The following is a 19,708-nucleotide window of genomic DNA, read 5'->3' as shown; positions in this document are numbered from 1 at the left end:
TCATGTATTTTCATAAATCTCCAACATTTCCTTCTGGGTATTAAAAACTTCGTGGAAATTTAATAAACCCTCTTCAGGGTATACAAATTATTAACAAGCACGAAATAAGCAAACAATGTCTTTTGTATTTCTTCAATTTTAATAAAACTTCATTTTCACCGCCACGTCATGTCATACCTTACTCACAATCCTTCACTTATTTATCTTCTTCGTTTTTTCTCTTTTTCGTTTTTTTCTCTTCTAATGCTGTCGCTTTTTTCCGTGGCTGACGGAGTAGGAGTCTTGCATGGAGTTCGAAAGATTGGTGACGGCACAATGCGAAGCCTTAATACAAGCAATACACGACCGACGTGAATATCTACTCGAGGCTATACGCATGGATAAGGACACGAAAATCAGAATATTAAAGGTGAGTGAGATGGGAGGAAGTTACTTTACGCTTTATATATACATATACATATATATTTATATATAAATTTATATTCATGCCTACAAAAGCACTGAAGTAATGTATTATTTTAATAAAATAAATAAAAATTAAAAATTATTGAGATTAGAGCGGGTCGATTTTTTTCTATAAAATCGCGTTTGCGGTAAATGTTCTACGGAGTCTAAGAGACTAAGAGTCTGAAAACAGTTTCCAACCAGCTATTTTCTAAGCGAAGTTTAAAAGATCTGAATAATCGGTTGTACGGGAGATATGTGTTAGCGTTGTCCTATCTGACGGATTCCAACAAATGTTCAATAGAATCTCAAAATGCACTTACGTATTAAATTTCATTCGGATATCTTAAAAACTGACGAACAAATCTTTATGATCCCTAAAAAATTTCGCCCTAAAAATCGCTGGCTCGAAACCGGTTTTAGACCCATAGTCTCCTAAGTTGTTCAGAATGATGCTTCTTCTTTGTTGGCGTAGACACCGCTTACGTGGTTATAGCGGAATTTACAACAGCGCGCCAGACGTTCTTCCTTTCTGCTGTTTGGCACCAATTTGAGATTCTAAGTGTAGCTAGGCCCATATGCATCTGGTCTTACCAACGGAGTGGAGGTCTTCCTTTTCCTATGCTTCCTCCGGCGGGTATTGCGTCGAATACTTTCAGTGCTCGAGTATTTTCATTCATTCGGATGACATGCCCTATGTATTCCCTGAACTATGTCTCGTACAACTCATGAGTGACTGATCATGATAAGTGACTTGAAGAATTTGGTCTTTGCTCGTCGAGAGAGCACTTTACTGCTCAATTGCCTACTCAGTCCGAAGTAACACCTGTTGGCAAGAGTTATTCTGCGTTGGATTTCGAAAATGATATGCTTGTTGATGATAATGCTGGTTCCAAGATGGACGAAATTATCTACGACTTCGAAGTTTTAACTCTCAACAGTGACTTGGGAGCGAAGTCGCGAGTGCGACGACTGTTTATTTGATGGCAGGAGCTATTTCGTCTTGGCCTCGTTCACTACCAGACCTATTTGCTGCGCTTTCCGCTTCCTTATCCAGTCTAAAGAAAGCAGAACTGACGGCGCCCTATAAATCAATCCGCTCTAATGATGAGACCCACAAGTTCCAAACCTTCTGGTTATTTTAGCATAAATATTTAAGATTTATAAGATTCATTTATAAAAAACGATTCTCATCTAATATAACATATTCATGCTTTGTTTTGTCGCTCTTCATTTTCCATATAGGATCAGCAATCAAATTGCACGGGCAAGTTGCAACAAACCACTGGACTTATACAATTCTGCATTGAGGCGTTGAAAGAGACCGACAGCGCAGCCTTTCTACAAGTAAGTAGAGTAGGAGACTAATTACGGACTACTAAATTATGCAAATCACCTTAGACGCTGCAGTTATGTGTAGATGTCATAATATTCGCTGTATATGTGCTTGCATATGTATATGTGTGCGCTTTTCACTTTTAACGAGTGCTGCGCCACGGAGCTGGTGTATATTCCCTTCGGTCTTCTCAACCTACTTCATGTCATTTCATTGTTTTCTTTTCTGCACGCACACATACATATACATTAGGGTGTTTTTTTTTAACTATTAATTTTTTTCAGTCCCGTCACGAAATTTCCTTGGAAATACCCTAAAAAAATTCTCTGAAAATTTTAGCCCTTAATATTAACATTAAGAACTGGACCAAGGCCTGTAAAACTTTTCCATAGAAAATACACTACAATCGTGAGTTTTTATCTTTAAATTCCTACAAATCAGAGGTTTTTTATGGCATCGCTTTGACTTTAGACGCATATTTCTCAGAATTGTTCACTCTAGAAAAGTGCCCAGTGCAACAAAGTAGTAACTCACACCAGCGAGGTAGTACGGGGCTCTAAACCCGATTTTTCAAAGAATTTCGCATTTTTTTGTATATACCTCGTAAATGACAGGCGCTATAGAAAAAAAGTACATGACAAATTTGTAGGAAATTTTATTTGCTATAAAAAAGGTCCAAGGTCAAAATCGCTATCATTAATACTTCTCGAGATATTCGGCTTTTTAAGTAAGGCTTTATAGAATTTTTATAGATGGTACGTATTAAAAAATCTATTAAAATTTTTTTAGCGTATTTCCAAGGAAATTTCGTGACGGGACTGAAAAAAATTAATAGTTCAAAAAAAAAAAACACCCTAATATACATATATATAAGTATATAAGTGGATTTCTAATTAGACGTTTTTACTTTCCTCGGTCGGCGTGCATTCCCACAGGTCGGCTCCATGCTGATTAATCGCGTTGCCAATACGGACATGACCTGGCATCAGGAGGTGACAAATGCCGCTCCGCGTGTCTCGCCAATTGTGGATCTGACGTTGGACGACGCTGCCCTGGTGCGCGCCATTGATAATTTGAATTTTATGCAAATGAAAGGTATGTCCAAAAGTTGCCAAATAAATATATTTATATATATAACTGTATAAAAAATACATACTAGCTATCTAAAAATTCATATACCATAAGTATTCATATACCATAAGTATCTATGCGAAGCATAAACGAGTACGAGTCATTCATACATACATACGTACTGCTAATTTTTTGTATCTAAGCATTGCTATGTGAGATTCCCATATTATGGTAAATGACCGCTAATTAGAAGTATTAACCAAAATACAGTATTTGCATAACATTTTGTACTACTTGAAAGCATTAAAAATATAAGTGTAGTTTGGCAAATGATATTTAGTAATCCATGTCAGATTTGAAATGCACCAAAACCAATTAACGAAGTAATTGCTAACCAATTATATAACCAAAATGTTATATTTTCGCTAAATTAGTAATTTACCAGCGGCAGCACTTGAAAGCTAAACAATAAATGATTTTGTTTAAGGACTTTGCCGAACATAGTTAACTGTACAGTGTTGTGCGATAAAATAGAGTCGATAATAAAAAAGGTATTTAAGGCTTGCGCGCGATGAAATTAATAAACATTTCATGTATTAAAAAAAATCACAAAATGTCATTCAGCGCCCATTATATTTCGATGGGTCTGAGCTCTGAACAGTTAGGAGGATTTGCAAATCTGGGCACAAAAGCTATTCTTCTCATACCACTCACTGTGGTGCCCATTTGCTCTAAAGGCATGAAACCAAGGCAGTCCCAAAAAATGTAGATACTTCACGCCGTCTTATGAATAGCAAAAGCCGTGTTTGCAAACACTCCTGGATGTAGAAATCAGTGTTGATAGTTTCAGTTGTAACAAAAGAGCTGCTTCTTTTACTGTAGCTACAAATTGCTTGCCAAACCAAAAATTTCTTTGGAAACTTTGTCTTTTTTTGTGTTTTAAACTCCTCTTGCATATTGTCGCTATGATCTGTGAAATAAAAATTCACACCTGGAAGCTGAGCAAAGTCCCCAAGCACATACGGCTCATCAATCATAATGCAGCAGTCACAATTTTTGAAGAAATCAAGGTGAAGCCGTTTGGCTCGAGTTTCTTGTTTGGAATTCCTGTCTGGAACTATCTGAACTTTGACTTAAGACTTTGACTAAGACTTAAGCCTTGCCTCCTTTTAACCTTTCTGACAAAAGTTTCAGAACACTGTAGTCTTTCCGCTACAAAAGAGTTATTACCTTCTTAACTAAGTCAGGGTTTTTGAAACCTTTTGTTCTACCACTTTCATGCTACCTATTGAAAGTCGGGTCTTTGCTGAACATTTTAACCCAGAACTCCTATCAAATTGATCATGGAGACGTCCACGACGAAGAGCTTTGAGTCTATCACAAATCATGTTTAGACGGCTAATATCAGTTTCGACTTTTTCTCCTGGTTCGCCGAAGGAATGGATGCCGGCATGTTTCAACCTCAGTCTTGCAAAGGCTGGACAATGAACGCGAAATTATCTGACATTTCCAACTTACCTGCTTCCATACAATTTTGACAATATACTCACGTTCGACTGTAATTTTAGCCTTGAAGCATGAATGTCTATTGTACAGTGTCCAGTAATAACTTATACGATTGCGGCAAGGTGAACTGTGCTCAGGTCAAGTAGTTCAATGGGATAACGCAGTCACGCAAAGGCAAGTCGTCGACCAACGCTTGCTAAGCAAACGCGAGGTCCATAGGTCCTGTGCTAGAGCGCAAAATGACATCGGAAATCCAACTTGTTCGCAGTCCGTGTTGAGGGGACCTATTGCTAGCTCATCGACTCTGCGGTTTTCAGACACCAAAACGAGTCTGTTAATGAAATTGCTTGCTCTTATTTTCAGTGAAGATATAAACTCCTTAACTTTGCGAGCTTAACGCTAATATTGCCGTTCTGCTGTCGTAATGGTGATCACCTACCTGAAATAAGCTACACTTCGGAGCAGTAAGTCTAATGCTACCTTTCACAACAGTAGTCCGGTAGGTTTTTTTCATCCATATATCTCTCGTCGGTATATGAGCGGAGAAACAGAAACAAGATCTAGCCTTTGTGACGCAGTGGTCCAAATTGCAATTTTCAGAAATGTCTCTGAAGCGGGAAGAGAACTTCAATGTGATTCTGTTTGGACTGATCGCTTCATATACCCAGCTACCTCAAGCACTTATGAACTGGTGCTAAGATTTAAGATTAAGTTCGTTTAATAGTAAATTTGACCCAAACAGACATTTTTATACTAATCTATATAATTGCCTTCAATACAGGTTCCTATTAGTATCTCGACTGGAATGCTTTTCAGTACCAATTTTGCAATTTTGTTTCGTCACCAGTAATTTGGGTATGCAAAACATTCCAAAATGTGTAGGGACGATTTGTTGGATCTCTCTTAAAATTGATTTTCAAAAAACTTAACGTGTCGTCGAAGAATGATTAACAGACGCTTTTAAACTCGTTTTTGAATGACTTTACTGCAAACTTTGTGTTTGTACCATACAAAAATATATGTCGGAGACCCTTTAAATGAATGACCAGGAAGACGAGCAGAGTAAATTTATCCATGTATGTCTAGTCCCTCTGGTTTTAAGACGTCGATCTGAAATTTTGTAACAGTCTTTTACTCTCCAAGAAGCTCCTCTTTTGTTGGAACCGCCGATACCGGAGCATGAAAGCATATAGATGTCATACAAAGTGAACGATCGGAATCATATGCTTAAAGAGACAACTTTTTTACTTCACGAGATATCTTCACAAAATTTGAGACAGACTTTTTTCTAAAGCAGCGTTATGTTCTCATCCGAGGCTTGTTGTTCCTTTTCATTGGGGGTGTGGCGGGTTCCAAACCCAGCGCACAACCCTATGTGGGGGATCTTTCGCCTTCTCACATTAGCTCGCTTTCGAACGGATGTTCTTAGGCTACCCAGAGGATACTTGGTCAAAGACCGGAGTTGTGAGCTGCTTGAGCCATGTGTAAAAGAATCGTTTCTGGCCACTCCCAAGTGAATGGCGATCTGAGAACTTTCCTCACTTGCATGAACTTCTACACATGACTCCAAGAAGAAGCGTTATGTTCTCCGAAGAAATTATTCAGATCGGTGCATTATAGCATTTAGCTGTCATACAAAATGACTGATTGACAACAAGTTCTTGTATGGAATTTTTTCTATTCGGTTTTTAAATATTGAAAATTTAAGAGATTCACTTAAATGAGGGTACGTAGATTTCTAGGTCGTTGGAAAATTAAACATAACAGTATCTTTTATAGTTATTTGCTGTCGATCATTGTCAGGCTTAGCAAAGCGCCGGGAACAAATGTATTATTGTAGTGAAAACATACTAACAAAATAAACAATATTCCTCCAATGTGCAATGTCAGTACTTTCAAGTGATTTGCTGCACATTTCGTTGCCGGTAACAGTGTGGCATCCTCATATGAGAGAAGTGCGCGCCAAACACACACATAACTACAAGTATTGGTGGCTGCTAGGTCCGAAATAGCCCAGGCAAGCGTGAACCGTGACACAATGCCACATGTTGTAGGGTTGTAGGGAGCCGTGGCAACATAGAGACGACAGAATTGTGATGGCGTCGACGTCGGTGGCAGCTGCGGCACAACAAATCACCAAAGCCACTTAACACTTAACACTTTTCAACAAAATTTCGATTGTTTTGAAAGTGTTTCCAATTGACGCGTCGCTACATACGCACACACACACATGCTGCTGGTAACGCGATACTTTTTTGAAGAGCGCTTCATGTGAATTACAACACAATTTTGTTGACTTTGTTGAGGGCGAAAGTAGTTTAGAGCGCTGCTATTAAAATAGACGTAATTGCCGCGTAATTTATTATATAATAGGTGCATTTGTGCTTGAGGTACATACTTATATTTAAATGCATTTACCACTTGTATATATGTATATGTATTATGTATGTGCTTTATATAATGTATGTATGTATAGGTATGCATATGTAAGTGTATATGTATACCAAAACTGTATAATCTACATAATTGTGTATGTTCTGCTCTCTTTTTCTCTTGCACTCCATAACAAAAAAAAAAAAAAAAAAAAATCTACCATACATGCAACAACCAAACAACAACCCATCATTTGTGACTCAACAATTTCAAAAACGAAAAAAATCTGCTTAAACCAAATTGAAATTCGGAAAATTGAACATTTTGTATACCCATATCACTTACCACTGACAATTAATATGATCACCTCAACGTCTCGTGCATTTTTACAACAAACACATGTATATGTACATATATATGGCATTGCTGCACCACCACCCCTCATACACTCAACCATGAATCCATGAATGTGGTGGCACCGCAAATATGAAACAACCAAACACGCCCCGAAATAGCTGTCAAAGATGGAGAAGAGCGATTACCAGCAGGTGAGATGTTGTTACCGGTAGTAAACGCAGCAACAATAACAAAAACAAATCATTATTCGACACTGCAAACAAATACAACGGCAACTGCCACAGCTACTAGCACAAACGTTAATACCGCAAAAACAACAACAATAACAACTAAATTTATGCGTACCGCAACACTACCCAAATCCATTTCGTCCAGATTTCAAACAGTACCCACCAACTTCACGCACCTAACCAATAATTATAATACCAACGACAACACCTCCACCACCAATCAAACCAACACCAATTCAAATACCAAAATCATAACATCATCATCAACAACAACAACAACATCATCACCGTCATTGTCACCAACGTTATCACTACCAACACTATCATTATTATCGACAACACTATATCCAACGTTAACAACCAAAAGTACACACACCATTTTTACGCTCATCCAAACATACATACATATATACTACCTAGAAACGTGTTTGTTTTGTTTTTGTGTTAGACCGATATTATCTTTGTGTTTTTTTTTTGTTTTTTAATTTGTGCTCTATTGTTTTGTTTTTAACGAAAGTCAACCAAAAACTGTTTCTGGCTAAGATCATAATCTGTGTTTAGACCAAATATCTTTTTGTACTTTGAGCTTACCTCTTTGGTGTTGGTATTAAGTTATTCCACGCTCATAATTATGGTATAAGCTGAATAGAGTATATAAGTTTGCCATGAAGTTTGTAGCACCCAACAGGAAACGTCAGAAACTCTAAGCTGTCCAGAAAGTATCGGGAATTTAAACATAAAACGAAAATTTTTCAATCATCATCCAAATTTATTTTATCGCCTTCAAAGTAGCATCCATTTGAGGCGACGCCAATACTTCTTCCAATCGTCAAAACATTTTTTATTTTTTATAGGCACTTTCCGGGATGGCCTTCAGCTCTCGCGTCGAATTTGTAATACACACGCTTTCCACCCAAAACATTCACCAAAGTGTGTAGTGACGATTCCAAAGAGTTGTTAAAAGTCCCAGCTATTTCTCTCGTGCGAACACGATGATTTTCAACGAAGGCTTTTTTAACTTTCTCGATGTTATGATTAACAAACGTGGTTGAACAATCATTTTTCGATAACCTTACGACCTACACTGAAAGCTTTGTGCTTGTAACACCCAAAAATATATGTACGTCGGAGACCCTATAAATAAACGACCACGATGACGAGCAGAATTAATTTAGCCATGTCCGTTCGTCTCTCCATATGTCTAGGCCCTCAAATTTTGAGACATCGAAATTTTGCACACGTGTTTTCCTCCCCAAGAAGCACCTTTTTTTTTTGTCAGAACCGCCGATATTGGACCACTAAAGCTTATAGCTGTCATACAAACTGACTAACAGACTAAAAAACTACTTCACCACTTTTAACCGAATTTGGTATGTAATAACATACAAGGTCTGTCGCAAAAGAAGCAGGACTGTTAAAAACAAACAACAAAAAATTAATATTTTTCAAAAGTTATATTTTTTTATTCAAAGTAGTTTCCTTGCGGGTTTGCGGTCAGATTTCAGGTTTGAGTCAGGCTCTTGTGATCGGTCGTCGCCTTTTGGATTAATGGTTAAGTTTTATGGAGTTTTTTGTCAAAAAATCAGTGACAAGCGTCGACCGATGACACGGCGCATTATCGTGCAACAGGCGCCAGGACCCTGCCTCACGGTATTGTGGTCGAGCACGACGAATGCGTGACAAAATACGCTTCATAACACCAAGGTAAAACACAGCATTAATCCTTTGGCCAGGTGGGACGAACTCTCGATGTACAATACCCTCGGAATCGTAAAAACAAATCAGTATTGTCTTTATTTTTGACTTCTGAAGACGGCCGACTTCTGATCGTCACAGAGGTCCTCACGACCTTCTTGGAATCGCTTAAACCACTCATGCACATTTCTACGGGATAGGCACTGATCACCATAAACTGTTTTCATCATTTAAAATGTTTCAGTAAACGTTTTCCCAAGTTTAATTTAATATTTGCTCTTTGTTCAAAATGCATTTTACGACCGATGACCAAAAGCTGCTGTCACTTTTTGATCGATAACATCGATTGTAGTTATCCAACTGTCTTAAAATTTTTACGAAATGTCAACAAGAGATCAAACTTTTTATTTCATATACCCACCAATAGGTGGTGCCACCAGAAACCGTTATATTTAAAAAGTTCTGTTTCTTTTGTGAAAGACCTTGTATTATCAAGGCGTTCTTATATTACACCCTGAAACTAATCGAAATCAGACTATAGTCTACTGCTACCCCTGTTTCCCTATTTAACAATTTTAAATTCCAACTGATTCTTTCATTTTACAACATATGAATCCAGAGTCAATGTCAATGTTTTTGCAAGTATATTGCCTTTTAGGTAAACCATCACGCGTCTAAAAATTATGGAGATCAGACCATAACTTTTCAAACCCGCAGATACTGCATAGGTAGAACCCGGTGCCAAGCAATAAAACAAATATTGGCCAATCTGCGTGATTTAGTATTGAAATTCGAGGAGAATATTGTTATGATAGCAGCATGTTCTTGTGCCAAGAAATGGGTAAAATCGGGCAATATTTTCCCAAGCTCCCAGGAATCTACTTTAAATAATTTGAAATGCCTTATAATTTAGCGCATATATCGGTCAATCGGGAAGGTATCTAAATGATATTCAGAGAGTATATCTATTGTATATTTATACTTAAAATGGATAGGTTAGGTTAAGTTAATTTGGTGGGCCAATGAGCCACGCATACACCAGCTTTGGGCCTTTACGATACCAGATGGAGTCCATGAGGAATAATCATCCTTTAGCCTGACAGCTGATGTGGCCACACAATCGATACCTCTTCCAGTGTCTCACACCATGGGGTCTCCAGATGCTTACATCGTAGTCTTGCTAATGCGGGGCAAGTGCACAAGAGATGCTCCATTGTTTCTCTGTTGCTTGCTTGCCTTGCTCTAGTTATTTCCAGCGTAAAATGGATAAAATCGGGGTGAAACTTTCTCTAACCCTCATATACCTAAAATAACGATTTGCAAACACCCTGTTGTTTTTTTATGTTATATAATAGGTAAAATATACCTCATATTAAGGGCTTACATAGGTTTCCTCGGGTCAAAAAACATCCTTTTTTCAACAATTTTTTTCTTATATAAGAAATGAAATATTTTATTATCATTTTTTATTATTAAAAACATGCACAATGAAAAAAGAAATTCTGAAATTTTTGGGAAAAAAAATTTCTATTTGGTCATTGCGACGTAATTTCCGCTGACCCCTCGGAAAAAAGATGCGCACGCATTGGCAGGATAACTCCTTACAGGATCAGCTAAAGTGAAAATATACGGACGAAGGAAAAAAACTGAAACTTGGATTTTTGGCAGACATTTTAACTGAAAAATTAACCTTTCAGAAAAATTTCGCTACATTTTTTTCAAATATTTGTAATCGAAAAAAAAAATCCTTCGTCCAAGTACGTAAGAATTGCATCTTGAGATACAAGACCTGCATAAAATTTCATGAAGACCGGTTGAGTAGTTCTCTAGAAATCTTGCTAACCGACTTCAACACAGTTTCGAGAAAAACGCGTATAAAGACAGCGCACTGAGCCTAGCTAGCCTCGAGCGCACAAGTTCTCAAGGCTGTATCTCCGCAACTATTACTAGGATCAACTTGACAAAGACAACATTCTAAAGGTGTTGTAGAATTTAATAAGACAATAAAAACAAATTCGATTTTTTTGAAACCCGTAAACCTGTGTAACCCATTACTGAGAGAGAGCAACTATTTTTGGTAATGATAAGTCATATTGTCAAAACTGTCAAAAATCGGTCAATATGTTCCCTAGCTCCCTTATATCTTATAAAAGAATTTCAAGTTTGTGCTTTGCTCTTTATCTGACATACTATACATATATGGTAATCAGTCAATATGAAAGCTAACCTATCAAAATAAAGTCAAGATGTAATATTGCGTAAACTCTAGTTTGATGTAGAAAATGTGTAAAATCGGTCCACAAATTACCCAAGCTCCCATATACCAGAGCGAATGATTTTCATTATTATAGCAAACTGAAATAACCGAATATGTCGGTCAGAGTCTGAGTTATCTTCACAAACATTACGTAAAACATGTTTTCGGGTATAACTGTGTAAGCCAAAACTTAATGCAATCAGTGTAAACCTTCCCCAGTCCGAATATAACCGATGGTGTGATTTCCGACTCCGCCACTTTGGTTGAATTTATGGCACATTTGTATCATTTGAGTTGATTAAGTTGATTTACGAGAATGTAAAACGTTTGGTTACATACGAACTTAGCGCTTCCTTATCCTTTGTAATTATATATTGAACTAATTTCCCTATATCCAGCACAAACTTTAATCCACTAACATTGCCAAAATTTAGTTTTAAGTTTTGCATTAAAACCTTTATTTGTTTATGTTATTTTCCCCGCTCACTTTTAGTTGTTGTTGTGCCTGTACCGTATCATTTGGTTTACTTTGCATATATTTGCATTTGTTCTTGTTAATTTAGTTGTCATTTATTAATTTAGTGTATTCTCATTTGCGCAAACGTAATTAATTTCACTTCATTGGCAATTCAACAATAATACCATAATCTAATGGGCAATTTTTTTCTGGGTTTTCCTGCTCTCTGCTGACGCACAACAGCGCCCTTAGCGCCAACCATTGTGCCGGAGGATTGTTCGGCAGAAAATAATTCGGTTACAGTGGCGTGGCAAGCACCAGCCCACTCTATCGTTGATGGCTATGTATTGGAGTTGGACGATGGCAGCGGTGGCGAGTTTCGGGTAAGTAAAAATTCAACAATTTAGTAGATATTTTATGTTGTTGTTGTGCCGAGTGCCTTGTGCTTGACAAGATAAAAAATCCGGATCCGTTCCGGTTGAGTAGACCCGACTGTCGTGGAAACGGAGTAGGTATCTTCCTAGTTGTAGGTATTTTCCTAGTGTGAGTAAGTATCTTATTTTATGGTTCGGTACGAAAAAGTCCCTGTACCTTAAACCTATAATTGAATCGGAGTTCAGCTGGGCTCAACAGAATTCGTGGATTAGATCTCAGGCAGTTTAGAAAGTTTTCAATTAGGAAAGAAGCTATTTTTCAAAATTTTCTCTTAAATATTTTATCGAATTTAGAGAGACAATATATGTGACCTGGTCTACGAAAAGGGAGCTAACGTGCGAAAACTAGTTTTCTGGGAAAAGCTGTTAAAAATAATCGTCAGTTTCTCGTTATCTCATTAACTGTTCTCCTTTTTTTTTGACAGCTAAGCCCCCTTTCCGTAGACCAGGTCACATATAGTTTTTTCACCCCAAATTATATCGCATACCTACATATATTTACTGTATTACTAAAAATATTAATTCCATTTCCGTCTGGTATATTAATAAATTTATCTATGCCTTTTGCTCTTAGGAGGTGTACTGCGGCAAAGAAACGATTTGCACCGTGGATGGGCTCCACTTCAATTCCATGTACAATGCGCGCGTCAAGGCATTCAACAATGCGGGCGAGGGTGAATATTCCGAACTCATTGGATTGCAAACGGCGGAAGGTGAGTGAGCACAACAAAGCAAACAATGCGCTGGAAAAAAGTATATAGAATTATTTTAGACAATACTTGAGCAGCAGTAAGCGGATACATATTTATGCGATATGCTTTCTTTTTATTCACCAACCGATTTCGGAATTTCAATTAACAAAAGCGAAAGAGTGGTTGTGAAAAGAGGTTTCTTTATGGAACATATAAGATGCAGATAGACATATGAGTGGCGGTGGCGTATTGAGAGTAAATTCAAAATGATTATTAAATTTTTGCTGCTCGCGTGTATAAAAACAAGACACGGCTGAATAATTGCCTCTCCAAGATCATCACAGTTCATGATAATAATATGATGTATTAAATTTAGGTCGAGTTTGTCCTCTCATCAAGGATGTTGTATTCCACAATCACTGAGATTACAGAAAGAGCCTTACAAAGGTTACACCTACTGGTCGTAAAACCTAGTAAAATGAGGCGAATGCTTTTCACGAGTAAAACCTATATACATACCTCGATTGAATCTTCCCGCACTTGATGGTATAACAATTTCTTTGTCCGCCGCAGACAAAAGTACCCGGAAATTGCAAATAAAACGCAAAATATTTAATTATTCATCAATATTTATTTTGTCGCCTTCAAAGTAATCCCCACCATATGTAATACACTTATGCCAACGATTTTTCCAGACCTTTAAACACTTTTCATAAGCATTTTTTGGGATGGTCTTCAGCTTCTTCAGCGAATTTGTTTTATCTCTGCGGTTGGCTGAAAACAAGTTCCACGAGCAACAATTTCAGTTTGGGGAACAAAAAATAAATCACACGGAGGCAGATATGGTGGTTGGTCGATGGTATTCATTGCATTTTTGTCTTTAAATTCGGTCACAATAGTGGCTCGATGCAATGGTGCATTATCATTATGTAAAATCCATCAATTGTTTCTTCTACAATTCCGTCTGTTTTCGACAGATGTTCACACGCCAACGGCAACTAACAGAATGTTTTAAGAACGGAGCATACTGTTGTAGAACACCCAGAGGTGATCTAGTAAGTGATGCCCAGAGCATACTAAAATTATGGAGGGAACACTTCTACAGCCTACTGATGGCAGTGAAAGGCAGGAGATGGTGAACCCGATTCCACAATCGATGACGATAGAGCAGACGTTCCACTGTCCTATCATAAAAAATTCGAAAGCAATTACCCGTCTGAAGAACAACAAAGCGACGGGGCCGATGGATTGCCGGCCGAGCTATTTAAATACAGCGGCGACAAACTGATAAGGAGTATACATCAGCTTCTTTGTAGAATATGGTCGGACGAAAGCATGCCCGACGATTGGAATTTAAGTGTGCTCTACCCAATCCACAAAAAGGGGAGACCCCACAATCTACGCCAACTACCGTGGGATAAGTCTCCTCAACATCGCGTACAAGGTTCTATGGAGCGTATTGTGTGAAAGATTAAAGCACACCGTCAACAAACTGATTGTACCTTATCAGTATGGCTTCAGACCTGGCAAATCAACAACTGAGCAGATATTCACCATGCATCAAATCTTGGAAAGGACCCGTTAAAAGAGAATCGTCACACACCACCTCTTCGCCGAGGACAGAAGTTGGCACACTCGCGACTTGACTCCTACGTCACTGTTGTCAGTCATAACTTCGAAGTCGTAGATAGTTTCGTCTATCTTGGAACCATCATTAACACCAACAACAACGTCAACGCAGTATTCCAACGCAGAATAACTCTTGCCAACAGGTGCTACTTCGGACTGGGTAGGCATTCGAGTCTTCTCTCGACGAAGAAAAACCAAACTATATAAGTCACTAATCAACCCCGTCGTGCTATATGGTGCAAAGGCTTGGACGATGACAACAACTGATGAGTCGACGTTACAAGTTTTCGAGAGAAAGGTTCTGTGGAAGATTTAGGGTTCTTTCCACTTTGCAACGGCGAATACCGCATTCGTTGGAACGATAAGCTGTATGAGACATACAACGACATTGATGTAGTTCAGCGAATTGAAAGACAGCGACTACGCTGGCTAGGTCATGTCGCCCGAATTGCCGAAAACACTCCAGCTCTGAAAGTATTCGACACAGTACCCACCGGGGAAGCAGAGGAAGACCTCCACTCCGTTGGTAAGACCAGGTGCAGAAGGACCAAGCTTTGCTTGGAATCTCCAAAAAAAGAAGAAACGACTGGCGCGCTGTTGTTAACTCGACTATCGCCTCGTAAGCGGTTTCTACGCCGGTAAAGAAGAAGAAGAAGAAGAACTGAAATTGCCACTCCGTGGACCCTGTTTTCAGTCAAATAATTAAATATTTGCTTTTATTTACAAGTTCCTGGTACCTTTATATAAGTCTATATGTACTTCATACATACTCGTATATATATCCGTGGTCTATAATCAATTTTAATTTCTTGCTACAACATTAAAAGCAACTTGCAATAAGTGCACAATAAAATGACAATTGCCACAATTGTTGGCAACTAATAAATCCTCAATAACGCAACAAGTGAATGAGCGCCAGTGAATGATAATAAAAATTGAAAGCGTCGAAGCAGCGGAGTGAGCTGTCGACTACTGGTTTTTGCTGTTAGTGGCAGTGCTACAGTTGTAGCATACTTTGTGGCGCTTTCGAGAGTGCAGCCACTCATGAAAAGGATTATTCCAATAACAACACTCAATATTGCGCTCAACTATAACGTTTGCTTTTATTAGCACTACTGCAATATTATTTTTTATTTTTTCATTTATCAGTTTGTTGCATTTTCTTGTAGCACCACTCGAGGCACTCCACTGTGCTGTTGCTCTTCTGCTTATATACTATACATACATATGTTTGTATATCTCACAACATTATTATTTTGTATCATAATAAGTTTACAGTGAAATCTACTTCCAGCATATAATTTTACTTATTTTTGAAATAATTCTTGTTCTTCTTTATGCTTCACAGTTGCCTGGTTCACATTTGATCCGATCCTTAGCGGTGGCGCCGGCTCCGGACTGGTTTTTAGCAACAATAATGCCACAGTATCGGTGGAGGGTTGGGAGCACCGGGTGGCTTTGGGTTCGGTGGGATTCTCACGCGGCATTCACTACTGGGAATTCACCGTTGACAAGTATACAATGGATACGGATCCAGCGTTCGGTGTGGCGCGCATCGATGTCAATCGCAACAAAATGCTAGGTAAGCGAAAGATTGGCGCAGTGGAGGGTGTGTCTTTCATAAGCACGCAAATCAAAATGGCACAATAAAAATTGCAGTGAATATTGTGCTAAGTGAATATAAATATAAACGTTTTTACTGTGTGATAGTTTGAAAATTTGCTACACTTAAACGATTTTCATATCCGTTGACTTTTAGTATGCCAGTTGCAACTTTTTGCCAATGGTTGGCCATAATTTTTCCATTTGCTTTAACGACATATTTTCTTTGAATTACTTTTAAAGTGGTCTTAAAGTTTGACATGACACCATTCTCTCCCTCTTTTTTTTAATAACACAACAAAAGATTTAAAGTGAAACGTTAAGAGTAGACAAAATTAAAAAAGCAGAAGTTTATAAAAATATAAATCGATTTAACAGCCGATAGCCTCTGAAGCTAGTGCTGCATGTTTTAGGTTGTACATATGTTATTAACATTGTATAAGCTTTTATAATTAAAAAAAAAAAAAAATCGATTTAAGGACTTAAGTAACGAATTACCACTGGCTCTTCTCCCAAGGGATATCATTACCAAAAGTGTAAATTTCATTAAGAAGTTCAAGGTTACCCTCAGCAGTAAGGCTGAATGGAAGGTCTCCACTCTTGAACTACTGCTTGGGGATAGTAAAATCAAGTGGTACACCGACGGCCCGAAAGGGAATTGGCGCAAGAGTACCAGGACCATGCACCAAACTCTCCATACCTATAGGAAGTTTTCTAAGCATATTTCAAACAGAGGTCTTTGCTATAAGTCGGTGCGAACGTATAGTCATACTCAGCGATACTCAAGCGACACTCAAAGCAATCTCTGCGTACGTAATCAAATCGCTATTGGTGCAGGAGGGTATACAAGTAGAACGGCTGAACAGTCTATTAGATCGTAAGCAAGTGCACTTTATCTGTGTGTCCGGTCACGAAAGTATAGCCGGGAATGCACTGGCTGATGAGCTCGATCGCTTCGCAGCAACCACCAACGTGGTAGGACCCGAACTTTTCATTGCGGTAGGACCCCATACCATAAACGAGCAGCTCCGTAAGGATGAAGAAGTGGATAGGGAGGGGTATTAGCAACAACTCCAAGGCATGCACCATGCCAAGCTGCTAATGGGTGGTTACAAACTTAAAAGGTTACTTGTCGCCTTCTACATTGGCCATTGTAAGCTCAAGAAGCACTTACATATATAACACAGGCGTAGCTTCTTGTGTGAATTGCACGTTCTGCCTCCCAAATAACGCTGGAAGAGATTTTCGAAATTGAAATCTTTTTTACGATATTTTTATAATTAAAAATATTAAAAGATGTGAAAAATATCCAGCGTTACTTCGTAAGTCATGGACAAAGGTCTTATAAGGTTAGATGGCTGATCCCTCAGCACAGCAGAGGATTACATTTAGACCGTTATGTGCAGTACTTTGTGAAGCCAAACGAAAAAGTCCTATAGTTGGATATCAGCTATCGGCAAAGCGCACTAAACCAATCACATATTTGCTTAAGTGCTTTATTTTTATTTCCTGTACAACTAAAAATAGCAGATCCGAGGGGTTTTTGCCCTGATCTGGTAAAGCGGAACATTTGAGGAGGAAGTGTTGAAATTATTCTAGCCTATCTCCATTCAAACAGCTCATGCAGTTATCAACAGGTCGGATTCAGATCAAACAATGCTCAGTTAGAACTCCTACAACCAATGAAAGGTGGATCTTGTTGAGGGCGTTCCCTGGACCTCCTTCGATTTATCCTGGGCCAGAAGGACCTTTTGACTGCCTGCTTAAAGCTGAAATCACTGGCCAAATGTCTGAGTGAATAATTACCACTACGAAAGATTGACACGGCAGTAGTCCATTCCCACGACAGTCGGGTCTACGTAACTGGAAAAATGGAAAGTACCCGACAGTGTACTCCTCTACTTACATTCTAAATGGACTCATCGCCCTTCTCCTGCAGCGAGTTCTTCCCTCACCTGTCTCCCTGGATGGTATGTGGGCCGAAAAGCAACAATCATGACAAGGTTCAGCAACCTGTTAGTTTGAAATGTCATCCAAGCTTGCAAGGATTCCAGAGTACATAGTCTCGCAGTCGTTTAACCTGTGTAATGTCAGGTATCTTGATTATCTTAGTCTGAGGTAATCTTTTGCGGCCATACACTTTGCGGTTATGTCCACCGGTGCTATATGCAGGAAGACATTCAGTGCCGTAGTTGGTGTGGTTCGTAGTGCACCATACATACTGATGACAGCGACTTGTTGAACACTCGAAAATTTTATTCTCAGTGTAGTATTTTCCAACGCCTTCCGCAAAACAAAAATTCCGTAAAACATTATGGGCTTAATTATGGGTTAATAGAGCCTAAGAGCTACCTTTGGTGAAAGTTCACACCTTTAGCAAATGACTCATTTACAGCAGTGGAGGACAACCGATGGCTTCCTTGCTCTTTCTTCGATGTTGGGTTCCACGAGAGCTTCCTGTCTATCATGAGCCCTAAGTATATGTCTAAGTTAAGACTATTAATAATTGTTGTGAAATGTAGTGGCGTCATCAACAGCGTCTTAAGTATGCTTGAATTCCTAACTGTCAACGTCGTTTGGCTGCTTCAAATGCAAAAGACGAAAGCAGCTCTTTCTTTTTCTGTTACATCTCAGCTTCGTTTGCTTACAATTTAATTAAAATCCTTTATAATTTGAAAACTTTTTCGCGTATTTTGTTTGCATTTTGCCATTATCAATTTGTCATTTGGCGCACGCAGACGTTCATTGTTTTATTTTATTTCAATAACGTCACCTTTGTGGAGCTCAACAACTTCCGCCTGCCGACTGAACGCAATATCCTTAAGTAAATATTATCTTTTCTTACTTTCATATCCACAAAGTGCCAAGTTCTGTTCGCACTCGAATTTGTACGAAATATTTTCAATGGGTTTCTTATGCGTTGCCTTCCTGAGACACATTTCAATCGAACCGAAAATGGCGATATCGTGTGAATTTTCTTTGCCACTCGATATTTAATGACGCCAGGTCTGTGGCAAAGAAAAGTTAACGGCGGCACTTAGGTGTAGTTGTAGCACACAGCCAAAGAGACGCGTAAAAAGTTTCTTGCGTTTATTCGCTTCACTTTTGCAAATGAAAAAGTTTCTTATTAGCGTTTATAGAATTGGAAGTATCGGCACTTCTGCAATGTTTGCTGCGTGGCAACCTGCGCTAGTCCCCTACCCCTAGTCACCTACCCCTCTTCCGTTGTTTCATGAAAGCTATTGATTCAGAGTGTCTCAGTTGTTCACTTAAGAAATTTTCTATCGTTTTATTGCTTTTGTTTTTATTTATTTTCCGGTGTTGAGTGCTATCACCAAAACGGTTTTGCACTTTTCAATTGAACTGAGGATATAGCAATTCAAAGCAAGAAAAGACCGTTTACTTCGGTTATTTGTATGGCATCTCTGTCCGATATTGACGGCTTTGACAAATGAGCAGTTTCTTGGGGAGAAAAGGATGTGCGAAAAATTTCAGATCAATATTCCAAAAACTGATGGACTAGATCGAGAACACATAGACGGACATAGCTGAATTGATAACAATGTCGGCCAGCTTGTCTTGTTTTTCGTACTCACGTATTTCGGCCTCTCTTTTTTTTTCTTCA

The 19,708-nt window shown here is 38.5% G+C and overlaps 1 protein-coding gene across 2 annotated transcripts in view; it reads left to right on the top strand.

Annotated features, from left to right (window-relative positions):
* LOC126751955 (E3 ubiquitin-protein ligase TRIM9) overlaps nucleotides 1-19,708 on the top strand; it is a 266,388-nt gene that overhangs the window by 240,501 nt on the left and 6,179 nt on the right. The window contains exons 4-10 of one of the 2 annotated variants that reach the window (XM_050462433.1): nucleotides 278-409; nucleotides 1,690-1,791; nucleotides 2,716-2,875; nucleotides 7,246-7,278; nucleotides 11,970-12,109; nucleotides 12,735-12,873; nucleotides 15,830-16,063. In XM_050462433.1, coding sequence (XP_050318390.1) covers nucleotides 278-409; nucleotides 1,690-1,791; nucleotides 2,716-2,875; nucleotides 7,246-7,278; nucleotides 11,970-12,109; nucleotides 12,735-12,873; nucleotides 15,830-16,063 — 940 coding nt within the window. The remainder of the gene's footprint in view (nucleotides 1-277; nucleotides 410-1,689; nucleotides 1,792-2,715; nucleotides 2,876-7,245; nucleotides 7,279-11,969; nucleotides 12,110-12,734; nucleotides 12,874-15,829; nucleotides 16,064-19,708) is intronic. The other variant, XM_050462434.1, reaches the window with a different exon arrangement.

This window comes from Bactrocera neohumeralis, chromosome 3, assembly GCF_024586455.1.
Source record: "Bactrocera neohumeralis isolate Rockhampton chromosome 3, APGP_CSIRO_Bneo_wtdbg2-racon-allhic-juicebox.fasta_v2, whole genome shotgun sequence".
Lineage (NCBI taxonomy): Eukaryota > Metazoa > Arthropoda > Insecta > Diptera > Tephritidae > Bactrocera > Bactrocera neohumeralis.
The sequence above is the reverse complement of the archived record's forward strand: the minus strand, read 5'-3'. Positions and strand labels throughout refer to the sequence as shown.